Source organism: Sarcophilus harrisii, chromosome 2 (assembly GCF_902635505.1).
Source record: "Sarcophilus harrisii chromosome 2, mSarHar1.11, whole genome shotgun sequence".
In the NCBI taxonomy this organism is placed as follows: Eukaryota; Metazoa; Chordata; class Mammalia; order Dasyuromorphia; family Dasyuridae; genus Sarcophilus; species Sarcophilus harrisii.
In genome coordinates, this window is record NC_045427.1 from 556,834,558 (window position 1) to 556,854,835 (window position 20,278).

Here is a 20,278-nt window from a genome sequence, read left to right on the forward strand (position 1 = left end):
ATTGAGCTCAGAATATAATTAAGAAGTGGATCTGAGATATAACAGACACTGAGATTTGAATTATGGGCTCTGCTTTTTATGATCTAAGGTTAGTATTACATAAAGAAGATAAGAATGGATTATTGAATATCTTAGTATTGAAATCTCTAATTTGATGGTAGTGTCAGAAGTCACTTTAAAGAAGCATGTCCAGATTGCTGTCTTTGGGGTGGGGGAGAGAATAAGGGAGGGAGAGAAAAAAAAATTTGGAACACCAAATTTTACAAAATTGAATGTTAAAAAACTATTTACATATTTAGAAAAATAAAACACTGTTGATTTACAAAGTAAATAATAAAACAAAAAAAAAGTTATCAGTTTTAGCATTTGTAGAAGGCATGGAATAGAAAATGATCTAATTCCTGAATAACAATTCCCCAAATAGCCTTATTCTGCCTTTAAAAGCTATGTTACAAGTATATTTCAAATTTTCTTTTCATTGTAGGTAAGCATTCGTTACCAGTGTTTTGAGAACCCCTTAGAGAGCATGATAAAGGAGAACGAAAATCCTCCAAGGTTAGCACTATGTTTTATTTGATTAGATTAACCATCCTTCATATGAAATATGGCTTCACTAAACTCAGGGTTGTGTGGTTCTAGACTAAACTTTCTCTACCAGCAAAGAGCTCATCTGACTTTACAAAAACTGAGTCTCTTATTCATTTGTATAAGTCAGATGAGCTTTCTTTGTCTACAAAGACATCCAAGATTGGTAGATAATGGTTTCCTTAAATCCTGACTTGAGGGTACTGGTGGTGAAATATGTCTCTTTCTTGTTGACAGAGGAGCAGTAGACAACAGATGTAAACTGGGTCATATTCTAAGGATGATATATATTACTAGTTCATTGGATATAGCCAGCGTTGGTTGTGTTGGTTTATTTTACTTCACTAACATTGTATTGCAGTGAAGGGTTCCACTGGATAGAGACAGATCATCATCGGGAACTGATAATGACCATAAGAAAAACTTAAAATACTTGATTTTTTAAAATGGTATCTCTTCACATAGTATCAATTTAGATCTGAGATGCATTATCTGATCATTGACTAAGCTTATTTTAAAACAATATATTACCTTATTAAATGGCATTATAAAATACCTTTTTATTTTATACAACTATAACACCTGATTGATAGGACAAAGTCTTAGGATCAAAAACACAAGTAAAAATTATATTTGTATTTCAGTGTTCCTTGTACAGTGTTAACAGACATAACTTTCTGTCCTTAAAAGTTGATTCTTGCTTGTTAATTCTAGATTATATATTTCATGGGTCTGTGGAAAACATGATTAAAAGAACTTAAACCTACTGAGAAACTCAATTAACAATCTAAAAACTTTTTATTGTTTGGCCAATATAAAATAAAGGAATATATGCTAAAAGTCACATGTAAACAAAGCTGCTGGCTCCATTCCCTTGGGACTTTGTACTTCCTTTGTCATAAATTATTTAGGACAATATTCAAGATAATATTGAACTATTGGAAGATAGAGGAAATTTGTTGGAAGACTAGTATTGACCATTTTAGAACACTAACTGGGGACAAGAATACTCAATTTATAGACATAATATGTTTTAGAGAATTCAACTAAAATGGATTTTACTTTTTGCTTTCAATCATAACTTGGTTCATGAATGACTAGATTTTCTTATAGTAAGGTATTTTATAACAAAGGCTTTCTTGTATGTTGTAAGTAGTCATAAAAATTGAGAGGTCTTTAAAATATAAATTGTATTTGTCATGTTAATCTTTTATCTCTCCTAGGTCAGAAGAATGGGAAAAAGAGCTAAAGGAAGATATAGTGAAAGGTCAGGGAATAAAAACCCAAAGTGAGATAGAAAAATCAGGAAATACAAATGACAGTGGAGAACTCCAAGAAGAGCATAGGTAAAAAGTTTTTGTAACCATATACTTAATTTCATTTATGTTTCAAATTCTATATAGTACTCAAATCAGCAAATTTAATTCCATCTTGTGATACTGCTAGTTAGTTTGTAAGCCTTGATGATGTGGGTTATGATGAGTTGACAACATGAAGGCCCCATTTCTTAGTGCCTTTATTTCCTGACTCAGTTCAACTTTTTCTCAGACAGCCATTACTTGCTAGCTAACAGCTAAAAGAGACAAGTTTATACAGATCTTAAGGTTATACATTATTTCATGTTAATCTCCCTGATCAAAGATTGACTTAAATCATTAGGTTAGGATCAGGGATGTATAGTGGAAAGATTTAAATTTGGATTTGAACTCCAAGGAATTTGGGTCTGACTGAATTAACCTCAGTTATAAAGTCTCAGATTTCCTTTTCCACATAGAGTGATTATAAGAAAAGTGCTTTGCAGAATTTAGAGCAGTGACATAAAAGTGAAATATCATTTAAAATTTACTTTGTATAAGAGTGTTTAAAAGACTATTAGAGCTACTTATTTTGTAGAGGAGGAGATTGAGCCCTGACAAGTGAAATAACTTGCTCGTAGAACCCAAACTATTGCACCTTGGATTTCCTGATTGACTAGTATACTTTGCTACCTCCAAATTTGGCTTAAACTGAGCATACTTTTAACATTTAGTCCTCCACAAAAGTTGATGAAAATGAAACATCAGAAGATGCAGAAATTGATATTCACCTGAATTTTTTTGAATTTATTTTGTACTAATAACTGTTCTAATCTTCAACGATACCTTTTTTGTTTTTTTGCTCTTTTTTTTTTATAGGGAGTTCATAAGGAAATTCTTCATTGCTCTTGATACTATTCCTGATTACCATCCTGGTGAAGAAATATTTCACTTTTTTGATTTTGGGAAAATTTTCACTCAATATACACTGGACTTAAGGGATTGTAATTTTGTTCCAAAGAATGCTATTGAAGATCTTATCCTTAAGTAAGAACAGCAACAAAGAAAATTTACAATGTAAAATAAAAAATACTGTACACATACAAACATTGCAATTATAATTTGCTCTTAAACGTTATTCTTCTCAGAGAGTGATTACTTTTTATAACCTGTCTGGTATACTCTTAAACTTAGTTTTGCTTCATATTTTGTCTGATTAAAAATAGAAGGTGGCAAGTCAGTTCATTATGATACTTATCCAAAATTGGTGCAGTCTGTCCCAGGAAATCTTTTCCTTTAGATAATGGGTTCTAGGGAGTCTAATGTAACATTGTCATTCCACATCTGAGGAGAATGCAAGTGAAAATCCCAAACTTGAAGAGTGAATGGCAGTTACACTTGAGCCTTCTCAAGTAGGTTTTTATCCCAGAGCTGCTGATATCTGCCCCTCTGTTTGACTCTCAGTGATCCTGGGGTATTTACTAATATGGTGCAAAGAGAGTCTAAATGGAATTTCAGACTCCTCTGCAAGAGAACTAACGGCATTTCAAGGGAGTAGAGAGTAACAAGTGGAAATAACTGTTAGGAGAGGGGAAGTGGTTTGGAACTGAAAGATATCTTAGGATCATAAAGTGGAGAGTTGTAAAGGACCTTTTTAGAAGTCATCATTCCAGCCTGGTTCTCTCATCTGACAGGTAAAGAAACTAAGACCAGTCATTTGCTCTTGCCCCTGTCCCTTTTCTGAATAATCGAGGTCCAGATAGGGATAGGGATGCACATGGTGTATGATGTTGCAGAAGCAATTGTGAGTAGAGATTGGAGGAACAACTCTCTAGGTCTTGTACAAGGGAATTTAGGGTAGGAATTCAGTAGAGTTAAAGAGAAGTTAACGTCCTCACTTAAAATGAGAATTTGTCTTATTCTTCTACCTTGGTTTGTCCCTGAATTTCATAACAAAAGTTTTAATTTTACCACTTCAGTTTAGAGAAGGGAGGTGTGCTTGTCCACACCTAAACTGAAAGAGTGGGGAAGTAGATTACTCCATTGAAGTGGAGGCTTAGGCTTGGCAGGCCTAACTAACAATGAAGAGAGAGGAAAGGGACTGACTTCCAAAATTTTCTGGGATATAGGCCTTGAGGTAAGGAAAACCTTGTAGAACATGTTAGGGTAGTAAACCGCAGCACTATCCGTCTTCCATCTCCAAGCCTTTTTATAAAAGATGAGTTAATCCTAGTGCTTTCCCAAAGCTTAAATTGTGGCAAGCAATCAATTCCAGTTCCCTGGAACAGCCATTATCACAGCAGAGCAGACCCTAAACTAACAGGTAAATTGTGTTGAACAAGTTATGTATTTATGACGGGTATTGTTAATCATCTGCAGTGGGAGAGATCACTGTGTATATACTAGCTAAACCAGGATCTTTTTCATTTACAGTTGAATATTACTTCAATGTCCTAAGATATAATACTGGTTTTCCTTTTTTTTTTTCCCCCCCTTTTTTTGCAGATCAGGAAAAACACAGCAAATTTTTTTAACAACACAAGGATATCTCAGCACTGCCTATCACTACATCCAGTGTCCTATACCTGTGTTAAAGTGGCTATTTCAGGTGAGAGGAATAATGAACTTACCTCATTTTGGGGGTTATCTTCCTTTATGAGGTTATAAATTTCTCAAAGACAAGGAAATATGTCTTATTGACCTTTTTATCTACCATTGCATCTAGCACAATAATTTGTCCACAGTAAGTGCTAGATAAATTTGTTTGAATGAGTTGAAGTTCATTAGAAAGGTGTTACAAAGTAAGAAGCATTAACCTAAATCAGCCAACAGCATTTATTAAGTACTTGCAATGTACTGGCCCCTATTAGACATTTGGGAGACAAAGACAAATGCAGTGGTCCCTGTTGTCAAGGAAGGGAGGAAAGCAAGTAACAAAAAATTCACTGCTTAGTATGTGAGATTCTCCTTGCCAAGCACTGTATTGGGTGCTAGGGAGACAAGTCGAAAGTATGGAACATTCCTTACTTGGAAGAGAATTGAATTTTTAATGGGGACACATTGGCTACATGTGTAGCCATATATATGTGTGGCATACATATGTATGATACATGTAAGTATATTCCAACATAAATATAAGGTATTTTGGGTAAGGGCACTAGTAGCTGAGAGAATCAGGAAAGCCTTCATGTGGTCTTTAGAATGAGCTTGGAAATATATTAGGGATACTAAGGGACTCGGATGAAGAGGAATAGATTGTAGGAATGAGGAACAGCTAGGGAGATGCAATGTTGTGTCTGGGGAACTTCGAGAAAGAAATCCCCATTAATAATATCTGTCATGGCTAGAAAGGTAGGTTGCAAAAGGCTTAAAATTCCCAATAGAAGAATTTGTTCGATGCTAAGAGAGAAGCCTTGGAGCTTAATTGAGCAAGAGAAGGTTGACCACAACCTTCTTTAAACATATCACTTGGGCAGTGGAGAGCTTGGAGGCAGAGAGGCCAGTGAAGAGGCCGTTGAGAGATGACAAGAGTCTCAGTTAAGGTGAAGGCAGTGTGTAAAGAGAATGGGACAGATGGGGAAAAAACTCGGTCAATAGATTCAAAGAAATGTGACAACTAATATGAGAAGTGAGAATGAGAAATTGAAGATGACTCTATAGTCAGAAAATTGCTCATCATAATCTTAGTATTTTTTTCTCTCTGGGGTTTTTGTGACATGAAGTTTTTTCCCCAGTCCAATAGAAATGAGTTTAGAGATAATGACTAGGGAATATGATGAATACTTTGATTACTTAAGAACAAAAAAATTGACTTGATAGGGGACCTGAGTTCTAGTTCTGCCACTAACTAGACAGCTAGATAATGACATTGAATAGATTGCCAGGCTTGGAGTTCAAACGCGACTCCAACACTTCTAGCTGTATGGCCCTGAGCAAGTCACTTAATTCTGTGGGCTTCAATTTTGTCATCTGTAAAATAAATTGTAGAAGGAAATGGCAAATCACCCAGTTATCTTTTAAGAAAACTCCACTTGGGATCGTGAAGAAAAAGACATGCCTGAAACAGGACTGAAGAGCAAAGCATTGCGACTTGGAGCAAATCATTTAGACTCTATAAGCATCAGTTTCCTTTTCTTTGAAATGACTGGCATAGACTAGGTGATCCCTAAGGTCTCTTAAAATGTAACATTTTAGGATTATAAGATATGCTTGAGAAGTTTTAAGAGTTATAAGAGACTTTTTATGTTATCTAGTCCAAAACTTTTATTTTATAGTTGACAAAACTGAGACCAAGAGAAGTGAGTGACAACCACTCTTTTGGAGTTAGCTGGTTGCAGAGCCAAAGCCAGCACCTAATCAAATCTCCTAATTCAATAAACCTTCCCCTAAACAGTATTGCTAGTTCTATAAGTGGAAGGCACCTAATTTGATCTTTCCTAAGTTTTCTGTATCTGCTTTTCCTTTGTTAGTCTTGTCGTGTTTTCTGGACCCTTCTTCCTGGTTGGTCACTGGTTTTTCAATATCCTCCTTAATATAGAATCGAATATAATGTTCCAGGAATGGTTTGGCCAGTAGAATCTTCCTCATTGCTGATCTTGAAATTGCCATGAATGATCAGAAGATTTTTTTTTCTTTCCATTTTGCCTTCCCTCATCCCTGTTGAGTTACGTAAAACCTGATGATACCTATAATTATAATTATAGATTCCATAGACAAAAGCTAAACTGATCTACCAGCAGAGATGGTTGTAACAGCTGGTGGTCAGCTAAAACCTTAGATCTGTTTTTGACATGTATTTCTGTCAAACCAGGTTTCCTTTACTATGTCTTTTAGGGAGTAGATTTTTTAAAACCTCAAGCTTAAATTTGTCCTTGTTGCTCTATTTCATAGTCATAGGTTGTTAGATCCAGAAAGAAGCCTGAAAAATCTCCCCCAGCTCCTTGTTTTACAAATGGAAAAACTGAGCACCAGGGAAGGGAGGTGATTGGCTCAGGGTTGCACAGCTAGTCAGTAGCAGAAACAGCTGTCTTGTCTGTTCAGTCCAATGCATAAGGATCTGATTCCTAATGTCTTGTTTGCATAGCTACTCCTCATACCTTCCTATCATAGGCAGCCTCACCAAGCTAGGAAACAGCATGGAAAATCAATTAGTGACTCTGTGCTTTGCCCTTCAATTACTTCCAAATTTACCTAAGTATACTCTCAGCTAGGTGGAACCTCTCCATCTTGTTCACAAGCATACCAGAAGAGATCTTGTCAGATGCTTTGTTTAAATCTAGGACCCTCATCCCAATCTGTAGCATTCCTTTGTTCCACCAGCCTAGTGACTCTGCCAAAAAAAAAAGCCATATTGTTCTCTTGAATTGTTGACCTTGGAATCCATTAAAAAAAAACCCAAATCTTTTTCATGTCAGCTGCTTCCCCCATTAAAGCACCTCATGTGTACAACATTCTGGCCACAGCTCTCCCTTTTTAAGTCATTTGTATTATGTTCAGTGTTTTGTGGCTTTGCTACTTAAAAGTTGTCAGATTGTGACCTGCTAATGTGACCATTCATAGCTGAGACTAGCACAGTCTATTGTCTTTAGCTTTTCACACTGCTGTCTTTCTCATCTCATCACAAAACACATGAAATTGCTAAGGTTTTAATTGTGCTTTCCTGTAAATTTTGTGTAAAAAAATTAACTGATGATTTTCTTTTGACAGATGATGTCTGTTCACACAGATTGTATCATTTCTATACAACTTTTGAATACGTTGATAAACATAACAATTAGAAACGGTAAGTATGAAGATAATATTGTTTATGTCTTGTCAGTATAGAGCTGTTAGACTGCCTGCTTTGGGATTAGGTGAAGGGAGATGGGGTGAGGAAAGGGGAGAATAAGAATTTATATACTATCTAGTGTATGCCATGAATTATGCTAAGTACCTTTTCAAAAAAAAAAAAAAAAAAGACATCTCATTTCATCTTTAAAACAATCCTGTGAAGTAGGTGCTATTATTTCCTCTATTTTACTTTTGAGGAAACTGAGGCAAACAGGTGAAGCATCTTGCTCGGGGATCATATAGCTAGTAAGCTGGAGCTGAGGTTTTCCTGATTCTAAGCCAGCACTTGATCCACTGTGCCTCCAGCTGCCTCTGGAGATGATTAAGTGTGTTTAGTGATCTAAATTGCTTGTATCATTTCAAAATGCGTAGTAATGGAGTGAGGTGCTCATGACCTGTTTCTGATCAAAGTTAAAAAGAGTATCTGTGTGTTCCAGTTGTACAGGAGAAAAGAGTTTCCAAATCATTTAAGTGACAGCCCTAATTGGGTAATTTCCCAGCTTGTGGGTTGCTTTGCCAGAAGTGTTGGTATAATTGGAAGTTAAAAATTAATTGGGATGTAGTCAACAGCAACAAACAGTATTACACTGAGAAACAGATTGGCATCATGCACCGTGATAAGGATAACAGTTGTAGGGCAGTTTTAATCTTTTAGGGGGTGGAATTGCTGTTTTTGTGAGAAGACTTCTGCACATAGCAACATGTTCTTATTTACCTGTGGATTATGTAGGTGTGTAGAAAGTAGTTTATCTTTAATTTGATAAAGGGGAAGCTCAAGAGCATTTTTATTTCTAAGTCTAGTTAAACATTGGTTTAACTAGATTTAGTAGATTAACTACTACAGGATTAGTAAATGTGGTTGAACAAAGAATGGTTTTCTTCCTGTCATCTATTGAGCCATAGGCTTTCTACATAATAGACTGGTAGTATGCCTTTCAAACATTTCAAGTTCTATGAAACTCAGTTTATTTACTATAAATAGTTTTCTATGTTATATTTCATCATGAAACTGGGACCATCATGTAAAAAATTTTTTTCTTATTTGGAAAAATGTCTACAGTAATGGAACTAATATTTTGTCTCTTTTTTTTTTTCTCTAGATACCACTAGTGGCTCATCAAGTTGGCCTTGGATCCCATCACTATTTGATATAGCAACTGTGTTTATCAACATGGGAGTTAGTTTTAAGTGTTTATTTCCTGTGCAAAATCTTCAGCCTGTCTTTAATGAAGATATTTTGTAAGTTTTCTTACAACTATTCACAGTTTACTAGACATTGATGTCTGAGGACAAGAAAGGGTTTAAATTTTCAAATCATGGTATAGGAGGTTGTATTTCACAAATTTTCTTGTACGTTCTGTGTACAGGAAATAGAAATGTAGCCCAAGTACTACTGAATCATAACACAGTCAGGAGAAAATTTGCTGATTTTGATATATCTTTTTTGTCTAGAAAGTAGGTTGTGGCCAGAAGAGGGTTTTTAGACTAAGTGAATTTGAAAGGTTCTGGGAATTGCAGTTCCTTTTGAGATTGAATAGACAGTTCTTGCTTTATGTAAGTGGACTGTTCTATAAAGTTCTACTTGAAGCAATTTTTATGTAATTTGATGACAGAGAGGGCCGACACATAGTTGAAGGATATACTGGGGCTGGAAAACAGAGAAGGGAGATCAGGAGAAGGGAAGATCAGGAGGAGGACTAACTGGAACTGAGAGGAAGAACATATTGTTGTCAGGTGGAAGTGGTGGTAATCTCTCAGCAAGTCTGTTCTGCTTTCACTTGGAGGAGTTGGGGGGGTGGGGGGAGGAGAAGGAAGATTGCAGACTGCAATGCCAAGCTGTGGGGCAGGAATGGAGAGAGCATGTACTGAGGGAGGAAGGGGTTGGGGGGGGTTGGAATAGGGATTTTTTTCAGAATATCTTACATAAAGCTGAATTTGCAAAATGCAACTTTATAGAAAGAAGAGTGGGAGAAATGAATGGTAAGGTGGTTGTGAGTGGAGAAAAAGACCATTTTCAATATATTTCCAAATTTTCCTCATCTTACATCTGGCTGCCATTTAAATGAGATATTTTAAAATATATTCTTATGCAAATGTCTGTAGATCAAAAAAAGCAATTTATGTGGTTAAACCTTAGCAGTTGAAAAGTTTTTTGTTTTTTTTACCCAGTGACCCAGAACACCAGATTATGGGAGTCATTGCAATACAATAAAAAGAGCTCTGAGTTGGGAATTGAGTCTTGTCCAATTTTAGCCACTAACTAGCTGAGTGACATTGGATCCCCTCTAGACCAAGTTTTTCTCATGATAAAATTGATAGGTAAATTATCTTTTAATATTAATATTCTATAGCTATAATTTTGTAAGCTCCTTAAAAGTTCAGATCTCTACCCTTTCCATGTGCTCTATAGCACTAGTAAATACATTGGAGTTACTACATAATAAAAATTAACCCATAATTTGGTCTTCTGCAGGTTTGACAACTTCTAATTAGTTACATGTGCATTCAATTTCAAAGTACTGTATATAGAGAGATAATTATCTTGAACTCAGTAGGTTTCCAACTATAGCCTCCTAACCTATAACCTCTTCCATCATTCATTGTATCAGCTCTGCCCTCATTAGGACCTGCAGTTTATCTGACATTCCTAATTTGCTCAATTCTAACCACTTTAACCATATTAGATCTCCTACTCAGGCTAGACACCATGTTCAGCCACTTTAATGATGCCCTTATTAGCATTCTGGATCCTCTTGGCCCTTTAAGCCGTAATTAATAATGGCCATGCATGGATCATTCTGACCATCTATGTTTTTCATTCCTCCTTTTGACCTGCAGAATATCACTGGAAAAAAATTACAGACAGTGGATAAACATGGGCAGCAACAAACCCTGTTTAATTTCAGTTAGGTACTTATTGCTATGTTCATTGATCCTGTTTTTCATCTCCCATAGATTCTTTAGCATTTATTCCTACCAGTGGCTGTTCTCAAAAGTATTATTTATGGTAGTTATAATGGTGATTAGCAGTGATAGTGTAAATATTTTTCACCTTTTTCAAATTTTCACTTTCACCACCATCTTTCAATGCATAGTAAGTACAATGATCTCTACTAAGAAAATCTAGATTCCCAGGTGGGAACTCATTCATCTAATTCCTTTTTGCTTCAACTTATTTCTTTCTCTTTTTTTCTTTCTGCCGCAAAAAAAGTGAGGCATTTCCATATTCCAGTATAACTCTTGTTGCTTTTACACTATTCCCTTTTGCCTTCTTGACCTTGTTTTCTCACAAAATTTCATTTTTTTTCCTTAATAGTATTTTACTTTTCCAAACATATGTAAAGATATTTTTCAACATTAATTTTTGTAAGACTTTGTGTTCGAAACTTTTCTCCCTACTTTCCTCTTCTCCCAGACAGCAAACAATCTGATGTAGGTAATAATGTGCAGTTCTTTTAAACATATTTCCATATTTGTCATATTATCTTAACCAAATTTCTGACTCTTGCATCTTAAAGCAGGAAGGTTTAACAGTTGATGAAAGTGCTGGGCCTGGAATCAGGAAGAATTGAGTTCAACTGTGGCCTCAGACACTTACTTACCTTTTGACACTTGGGAAATTTTTTTGCTTCAATTATCTCAGCTGTAAAATGGGATAATAATAGTACCTGGCTCAAAAGGTTGGAGTGACGATTAAATGAGATCATATTTTCAAAGTGCTTTGTATGGAGCCTGGTACATAATAAGTTAGATATAAATACTGCCAACTATTATTATTAATTTTCATATTTATTCCTTTGCCTTCCAAATGCCATTCTGTTTTTCTCACTTTTACAGTCAAACTGGCTTCTAATGAATTCTGGTCTTCAGTTCTCTGCCTTCCTCCAGGATCTTCTCTTCCCAATTCATCATATTCATAAGTGTCTGATGAATTTTCTTATTATTTCTTTGCTCAAAAACTCTTTTTAGCTCTCCTTATCTTACAGGTGATAAGGTCCAGCTCATTAGCCTCAAGGTCCTCCATATTCTAGCCCCTTGTAAATCTACTTCCATAGGAAGTAGATTACATTTACTTAGAATATACTTTGATTTTCTTTCTTCCATTCCTGCTGTTCACTCACATAGCCATCTAACTCTAGTTAAGCCCTCTTTACTTCTCACCTGGAGTGTAGAGGTGGCTCCCTAATTAGTCTCTCTGCCTCCAATTCCCCATTCCAGTCTGGATGGCCACCCCTCGAAATGATCTTCTATAAAACACAAGTCTGAATGTTCTACACACATTCTCTCTTTCCCTCTCCTCTTTCTATTGATTGTCTCCTCTCCCCTCCCCCCCTAAAATCCAATGATTTCTTATTAACTCTAGAGTGAAATATCAGCTCCTCTATTTATCAGTCAAATCTGGGCCCTACCTAATCTTTCTGGTCTTTTTATATATTATTTGCTGCAGTGCTCTTTACACTAACTAATCTTATTATTCCATTTAACTTGCCTTTGCTCTGGCTATCTCTCTTGCTTCTATAATGTACTCTTTTCTCACCTACCCTCCTTAGGATCCCTGGTTCTCCTTCAAGACCCAACTCAAATGCTGCCATCTTTGTGATTCTTTTCCTGATCAGTTCCTTCTCTCCCCTCCCCCCCCATGTTCCTTCATTGTTACTTTGTATCTATTATATAGGTGTTAGTATATGCTTGTGTATATGCATTTTAGATTTAAAGGTAAAAGATCTTAAATATCATTGTAATCTTTTTTTTTTTAACCCTTAAAGTTGTTACTTAAGTTTTTAAAATATTTTCTTGCAACAACCCTGAGAGTTAAATATTGGAAGCATTATTCTCATTTTACAAGTAAGGAAACTGAGGCTGGGAGCAGTTAATTGACTAGCACAAAGTCATATACTTGATAAGTCTCCTGATTTCAAGTCTAGTTCTCTTTTCACTTTAAAGTCAGAGTTGCATCTCAGTCTGCCTATCAGTAGTATTCATCCTTCATGACCAAACTGAGATGTCACCTCCAATTCAGCCTTTACTGATTGTCACAGGTCCTGGTTCCCTTTTCCCTATATTTCAACCCTTCCCTTTCTGTTTCTCTCGTCCTTTCTGTTATGTCTTTAGAAGCTCTCACTTTATTGTTAACAACTTCCCCTAATATTAGGCTCGTAATTCTCCTATTTTTTTCCATCTTATACTCACAAACACATGGGTTCCCTCTGTCCCTGAGAACAGTGTAGCACTGGAAGTCCTCTCTAGTGGTTGACACATTGCTTTTTGTTTCCTACACACTTAACTCTCCAAGAAAAAGGAGCATATTCTGCTCCTTGCTGCTGTGTCTAGAATCTCCTACCATTGTCACCTTTTTTGAGATGTACTTTATTCATCTTTATTGATTGCCCATCTAGACCTTAGAACTCTGTCCTCTATGTTCCAGTTCTCATACTTTGGGATTTTAGTATACACATCCTTCTCAATTCATTATCTCGCCTCTCACTGTCCCTTACCTGACACTATCAAATAAGGATGACATGTCATCTGTATGATCTTGGTGGAAGTCATTTCACATCCCTGAGTCTCAGGTTGCTTAACTGTCAAATGAGAGAGTTGGATTAAATGTCCTCTAAGGTTTTTTCCAGATCTAAATCTGTAATCTTATGAATCATCATTTAGAATTGTTTGACCTCTGATTCAGAACTCTGAAATTTATCTCTCAGACAATAACCTTTTTTTCTTTCCCTCCCTTACTTCTCCTAAAGTTATTCATTATGACTTCTATTCACTTACCCCCTCTCTGCATTCCCAATTTATCTCTTCTTTCTTTGAAATCTTAATCTTATGGGTAACCATTCACTAAACTTCTGTTAGCTTCAGTTTCAGCATCTGTACAATGAGAGGATTGGATTAGATGACTTCTGAGATCCCCCCAAACTTTAGATAAATGATTGTAAATTCATTCTTCTCCCATTTCCTTAACAAGTCACTTAGGCTCTGCTGCCTCAGTTTCCTCAATAATAAGATGAGCCTAATAATGGCACCTGTGTTTCAGGGTTCTTGTGGAGAGCAAATTAAAAAATATTTTTAAAATGTTTTGCACAGTGCCTGGCACATAGTAGATGTTTAATAAATGTTCCCCTTGATGTTGTCAACCTATCCCTTAACTCCCTTTTAGCTTCAACTCAGGTGTTACTTTCTATGTAATGCCTTCCTGGCTCTCAAATTGTTTTTACTGTCCTCTGAAATTAAATTGAATTGCCTTTATATACAATTTGTATATACTTATTCGGGGGCTCATATTTTCCCTTCCCTTATAGATTGTAACCTCCTCATTGTACAGGATATGACTTGTTTTGTTTTTAGTCTTTATGTGCACAGTACTTCAAGTAAAGGGACTTAATGAATGCTTGCTGAATTGAATCTATAGTAACCAATAATTCCTTCTACAATATCCACAACAAATGGCCTTTTGATTTTCTGCTAGTTAAAACCTCTCTACATTGTGTGTTTGGGGGGAAGTTGAGTATTGATATTCAGCTAAATATTACCAATTCCTTAATCTTTGTATGGAATATCCTTAAGTCCTCTTGAAGTCATGATATCCTTTTGGACACACTTTAGTTTGCAGAGCCTTCTCCCTGAACTGCATACAGTACTCTAAATATGATCTGGCTCCTTCCTTTATTTTGAACTTTAGTGCTTTTATCTTCCACTGAATTTCACTTGTATTTTAAATTTTATGTGATTTATGCTTATATTGTGTTATACTGTTATTTTGAATATTTTATCTTCTCAGACTTCTGGGGATCATTTTTTATTTATCTTTCTCTGCCTTATCTTGCACTGCCTTGTTCCTGAAAATGATCAATAGAACTTGGGTTGAATGAATGTTATGTATATTTCATATTTCTTTGTTCAATTTTTAGTAATTTTAAGGTACAACACTTATCTGAAGAAAGAAAAAGTGAAGATTCTATAGTAGAAACTGTTGTTTCATGTCTTCCAGAAACTAACATTTTAAATGTAGTTAAGGTAAGAAACTTGCTTTTTATCAGTTTTTTAAAAAGTCATTTTTGTCTTTTTTTTCAGTTTCAGTTTCAGATTTCACATGGAATAAAATACCCTTTCTAGAAAAAAAACAGTGATAATAATAAATGATGCTTTTGCTTTGGAAGTCAGGGCTTGATTAATAAAAAATTTAGTTTTACTACTCACAATTTTTATTTTGGTATCCATCTGAGGTCCAGTATTCAAGTAGAGAACTTTGATTTGTCATGAAACTTAAGAATCTAGAGAAAGGATTAGCAGAAATATCTTGTTTTATAATGTTTTTTCTGTCTTTGTAATGATTGAATCATTGCTAAGTCCCAGAACATAGAGGAATATTTTTTTCTGGATATAGACTTGTAGCTAAAATATTTTTCCTTAGAAATTACATTTCATTTATTTTTGTGATTGTGTGTTGTTAAGTTTATAGGCTTGTGTACAGCTGTATACCCAGAAGGTTACACAGATCAAGAAATAATCTTGCTACTTTTAATGTTCTTGAAAATGAGTTTGGAAAAGCACCTGAAACAGATTGCACTAGTGGACTTTCAGAGTCTCCTCATAAACCTGTTGAAAAACATTAGAGATTGGGACACAAAGGTAAGAGGTGAACTGCTGAAGAATAATACTAGTTTTGTGTTATGAGTGCAGAGGTTTACTTTCCGTGCAGGCAGAATAAAAATGTGTTCTGTTTCCAATAGAAAACCTAATATTTAGCAGATGAGGATTAACTCGGACACAAAGAGACTGCATGTGTTTGTTAATATGTTAAAAGCATGAAAATTATTCTTTTCCATCATCCTTAATCAGAGCTTCTTAAGTTTAGGACTCACTGAATTTTTAAAAAATGTTGGTAACAATTTCAACAAATTATTTCCTTCATAATCCTGTACATTATACACTTAATTTACATTATTTCGTTATTTTGAGAAAAGGCCTGTAACACACTTCACTAGATTGTAAAAGAGATGTCATCTACAATGAAGATGTCATCATGCAGTGAACAACTCTTCCTAGTGCATCCCAAATTAAACTAAAATGTAATTGGGAAGTATTTCTCAAAATAAATAAAACATACATAATACTATTAAACTAAGTCAATATGTGGCTCAGTATGTAGAGAGATCCTTATGTATACATAAGTGACTAGTTTCTCTTTGAATTTCACACTAATGATCTACAACACAAAGATGAACTTCTGCAATAGATCTATAAACTCAAGTGATTTCTACCTTAGATTTGCCTTTGTTTATGTGGGAAGGCAGTTTTGGGGCGTTTGCTTATGTGAAATTCTTGGTATGGAGTTAACTGAAGATTACTTTGTTCTCTGAAGAGCATAAATTGATTTAGAGAAGAAAGGAGATTTGTATATCAGTATCACAAGTGTTGTATGGTTGTAGAATTTTTATATTTATATGATCTGTGATCACAATATTGAACTAACCTGAACGTTTGAAAACTATTTTCATCTTAGCAAAGAGCTCTAACTTCTCTGTAATAACTATCATGAAATAAACTCCTGTTTTATCTTTGCTTTTCAGATGCCTGAACTCTGTATGGCTATAAGTGAGCTGTCCACTCATCATCACAATCTTCTGTGGTTGGTACAGTTTGTCCCTAACTGGACAATACGTGGAAGGTATTTAAAATTCTGGGGAGGAAGGGGAAAAAAGGTTGTAATAGCATTTATATCAGAAAAGTGTAAGCTCTTTAGGAGAAGAGAATCTTTCTATTCTTTATACTTGTCTCCCAGCTCTTGGCATTTAGTTTCTTACTAAATGCTTATTGAAAGTTCTTTCCTTTTTTCTAATTGCTTCTCATTATCTTTGAGTGACAGATCAGTATTATTTCTCATTTTTTTACTATGATAATATATAGTACCAGCAAAAACTTGAGTTTGCTGCTTAATCCGTATTATTTACTGTCTGGACAATGGTTCTAGAAACCATTCTTGACCTTATAAAACATTGATATAAAATGTTTCCCCTCTTACATTAGTAATGTTTATTGCTCTGTAATATAATTCTCTTGAAACTATTTTAAAATTGGAATAAATTAAGGACTAAGAAAAATCATGCTTTAAAAAAAATGCTCACCTCCTCTTTTGCTTACCAAAAATATTGTTAAAAATAAATGTAATTGCAGTTTTAAATTTAAATTTTAGGCAGGTGAGACAGCATCTCAGCCTAGTGATTATTGCTAAATTTCTGGACAAGAAACCTGAACATATTCCAAGTACCAGTGAATTGCAGGTATGAATATCTTTTGACTGAGTGAGAATTTAAGGATTCACTTTCAGCATTTTAAAAGCCTGGAACTTCTTTTAATTGCTTTTCACAAGCTACTAAATGATCTTTTTTAAAACTGCTAAAATTTGACTATTTAATGTTGATTAATAGTATATGCCATGACATAAGAATTTAACTTTACTGTCTTTTAATGATTCTATTTTGTTTTCCTTCAAGGAAAACTAAAAGACATTACAGATAAAGAAATAACTCAGTGGAAAAGCACTTAAAATTTGAAATATGTAGTATTTCAGTGGTAGATCTGAGATACTTTGAGTTTGGGATACTTCTACTTGAATTTATAAATACTTTGTGATACCTACTCTCTGCATAACTTTTATTTAAGTTATGAGTGATTGGCAGATAATGGTGTTTGTCCCCATGGAAGAAGAAATAGGAAACAACTGGCTGGGATTCTTGTTTTTGATTCTTATCCATTTTCTCTTTAAAATATTCAGGTACAGACTTAGAACCACATTAATAATGAATTCTCAAACTTGGTAATTAGTCTTCAAATAAAAGAATTTAGTGATGACATAGTCAACCCTAAGCATTACATCTCCATTTCAGTGATTCATTCATTACTGATTCAATGAACATTCATTACTCCCTGAAGAAATAAGATTTTCATGTAAATGTATAAAAACTCAAAATTTTTGCATTTTTGGCCAGCTGGCCCATTCAAACATTTATCCTTAAATAATAACCTATTCTAACACAAAGTTAGCTGTAAGATATTAAGATCTTTAATTAAAGGAGAGTATTCAGGGGACTGTGTGTGTGTGTGTGTGTGTGTGTACACAGATATGTATTAAAGGTAGGTATAAGAAGGAAGAGCAATGTAATGCTACCATACTAAAGCTTGTTTATTGGTGCCATTCTCGTAAATTAACATAAATAATTATTCATAAAGAAGGGAACTTAAAAGAAATTTCCACTACTGATATTACTGATAATTCGTCTCCTATGTCTTTCATTTGTTAGATGTCTCTCCTTTGTCAGTACCTAATGCAAATGAAGCCTTCTGATTTGTTAAGGAAAATGGTAGCAAAGAAAAGAAGTGAAGAAGAGGGTAACATTACCAAAAACTGTTTAACTATAGATCTTGAGCAACAGGTATGTTTTAAGACTGGATTATCTGATAAAATACATGTATTATCTCCTTTTTTTGCAGAAGTGGGTGACTTTGAAAATGGAATGCTAGTATGCTGTCAGACTTGATTGATGTGTTGTTTAGCTGAACTGATTTTTCCAAACCCTTTCATTCTTTATTGTGAGGAACAATTTTCTGGGGTTTAGGAAGATTTTCATATCTACATAGAAATGAAATAAAGATGATGTAAAAAATAAGGCATTAATAAAAACTTATTTTGAAAGACAAGTTATCTGAAAGCACATGAAAACAAGATTGACTTTTCCTTGGGCTTTTTGTAATAATAAATGAATTTCAGGAAGCTGGCCAAAAAGCGAGTCCTACTTTTCCATTTATTTCTGCTATGAAATTTTTGAATAAATTGAGTAGCATAAAATATGTGTCATTATAATTTAAGACCATAATTCTATATGTTTTTTCTTTCAAAGGCAATTTTTTTTCAATTACATGTGAAAAAAGTTTTCAGCATTCATTTTTGTAAGATTTTGAGTTCATTATTTCTCCATCCCTTTCTTATTTCCTCCCTCCCCAAGATAGCACATGTATAAGTTATACATGTACAGTTATTTTAACCATATTCCATATTAATCATATTGTGAAAGAAGAAACAGAACAAAAGGAAAAACTATGAAAAATAAAAAAGCAAACAAACAAAAAAAAAGGTGAAAATAGTATGATCCACATTCAGTTTCCCTAGTTGTCTCTTTGGATGTGGGTGGCTGTTATGGGCCAGAACTTGAAACAGGTGCTAAGTAAGTAGAATTGAGGAGACAATGGTTAAATCTAGTTTAGCATTGATTTAATCCTACAACAAATAATGGTTTCCTAGTGATATAATGATTGGTGTATACTCAGCGTGGAACATATAAGGAGGAGCTGTCAGGGCCAGAAAGGACAAGCACACTAGAAGCTTTCTGAGGCTGAGACAGATTCATTCCATAGTCCACCTTTGTTGTGGCTGGAGGCTCAAACACAAATCTTTGGAAGTTGAGGAGATTTCAGAAGACAGAGAAGGCAGTAAGGTAGAACTAAGGAAGATAGAGAAATGGTGGCAGGCTGTTCTGTGGAGAACACTGAAACCAAGATCTGGAAGGCTGATCCCCAACTGAAGGAGATAAGATTTTGAAGGAGACAATAAAGGATTTGGACTTTAACTCCTGGCTGTACTTGTGATTACTGAACTGATACTAAGGCAGCTTCCAGAAGCCCCCAAGAAATCTGCTCACAACGAAAATTACATTTTAGAGAAGAATATTACAGGTTTTCTATTCCATGTCTATTCGAATTGTCTTGTATCCCTGTATGGCTGAGAAGACTAAGTCTCTTATAGTTGGTCATCATATAATTTAGCTGTAATTGTATATATTGTTCTAATTATGCTCACTTCCCTGAGCATCAGTTCATGGAAGTCTTTTGAGGCTTTTCTGAAATTATCATCCTGCTCATCATTTCTTATTAAACAATAATATTCCATGATTTTCATATACCACAATTTATGGTATATGGTATGGTATGATGGACATCCACTCATTTTTCAGTTGTTTGCCACCATAAAAAGAGATTTTACAAGCATTTTTTTGCTCCTTTAAGATCTCTTTGGGGGGCAGTTAAGTGACTTAGTGGATAGAGCACCAGCCCTGAAGTCAGGAGGGCAAGTCACTTAACCCCAATTTCCTCAGAGAAAAGGAAAAAAAAAGATATTTTTGGAATACAGATCCAGTAGAAATACTGCTGGATCAAAGGGTATGCAGTTTATAGCTCTTTGGGCATAGTTTCAAATTGCTCTCCAGAATGGCTAGATCAGTTCACAGCTTCACCAACAATGCATTAGTGTTCCAGTTTACTCAAATTTCTTATAACATTTATCATTATCTTTTCCTTTTGTCTTAGTCAATCTAATAAGGGGAGGTGGTACCTCAAGAGTTGATTGCATTTCTGTAATCAGTTGTGATTTAGAGCATTTTTTTCACATGTATGTGTTTTTTTTTAAAGTATTGTTTTTATCTTAAGCCAACTCTTTTTTTTTTAATACTCCTGACTATAACTCTTGAAATATTTACTTTCCTTTGTTTTGGCACTCAAATATTATTTTGCTG

At 34.7% G+C, this 20,278-nt stretch overlaps 1 protein-coding gene across 2 annotated transcripts in view; it reads left to right on the forward strand.

Moving 5' to 3' along the window:
• SLF2 (SMC5-SMC6 complex localization factor 2) overlaps nucleotides 1-20,278 on the forward strand; it is a 54,568-nt gene that overhangs the window by 18,468 nt on the left and 15,822 nt on the right. For both annotated transcript variants that reach the window (XM_031955710.1, XM_031955709.1), the window contains exons 6-16: nucleotides 485-555; nucleotides 1,809-1,931; nucleotides 2,760-2,927; nucleotides 4,386-4,488; nucleotides 7,587-7,662; nucleotides 8,810-8,948; nucleotides 14,621-14,726; nucleotides 15,165-15,341; nucleotides 16,283-16,380; nucleotides 16,906-16,993; nucleotides 18,014-18,145. In XM_031955710.1, the coding sequence (XP_031811570.1) occupies nucleotides 485-555; nucleotides 1,809-1,931; nucleotides 2,760-2,927; nucleotides 4,386-4,488; nucleotides 7,587-7,662; nucleotides 8,810-8,948; nucleotides 14,621-14,726; nucleotides 15,165-15,341; nucleotides 16,283-16,380; nucleotides 16,906-16,993; nucleotides 18,014-18,145 (1,281 nt within the window). The remainder of the gene's footprint in view (nucleotides 1-484; nucleotides 556-1,808; nucleotides 1,932-2,759; nucleotides 2,928-4,385; nucleotides 4,489-7,586; nucleotides 7,663-8,809; nucleotides 8,949-14,620; nucleotides 14,727-15,164; nucleotides 15,342-16,282; nucleotides 16,381-16,905; nucleotides 16,994-18,013; nucleotides 18,146-20,278) is intronic.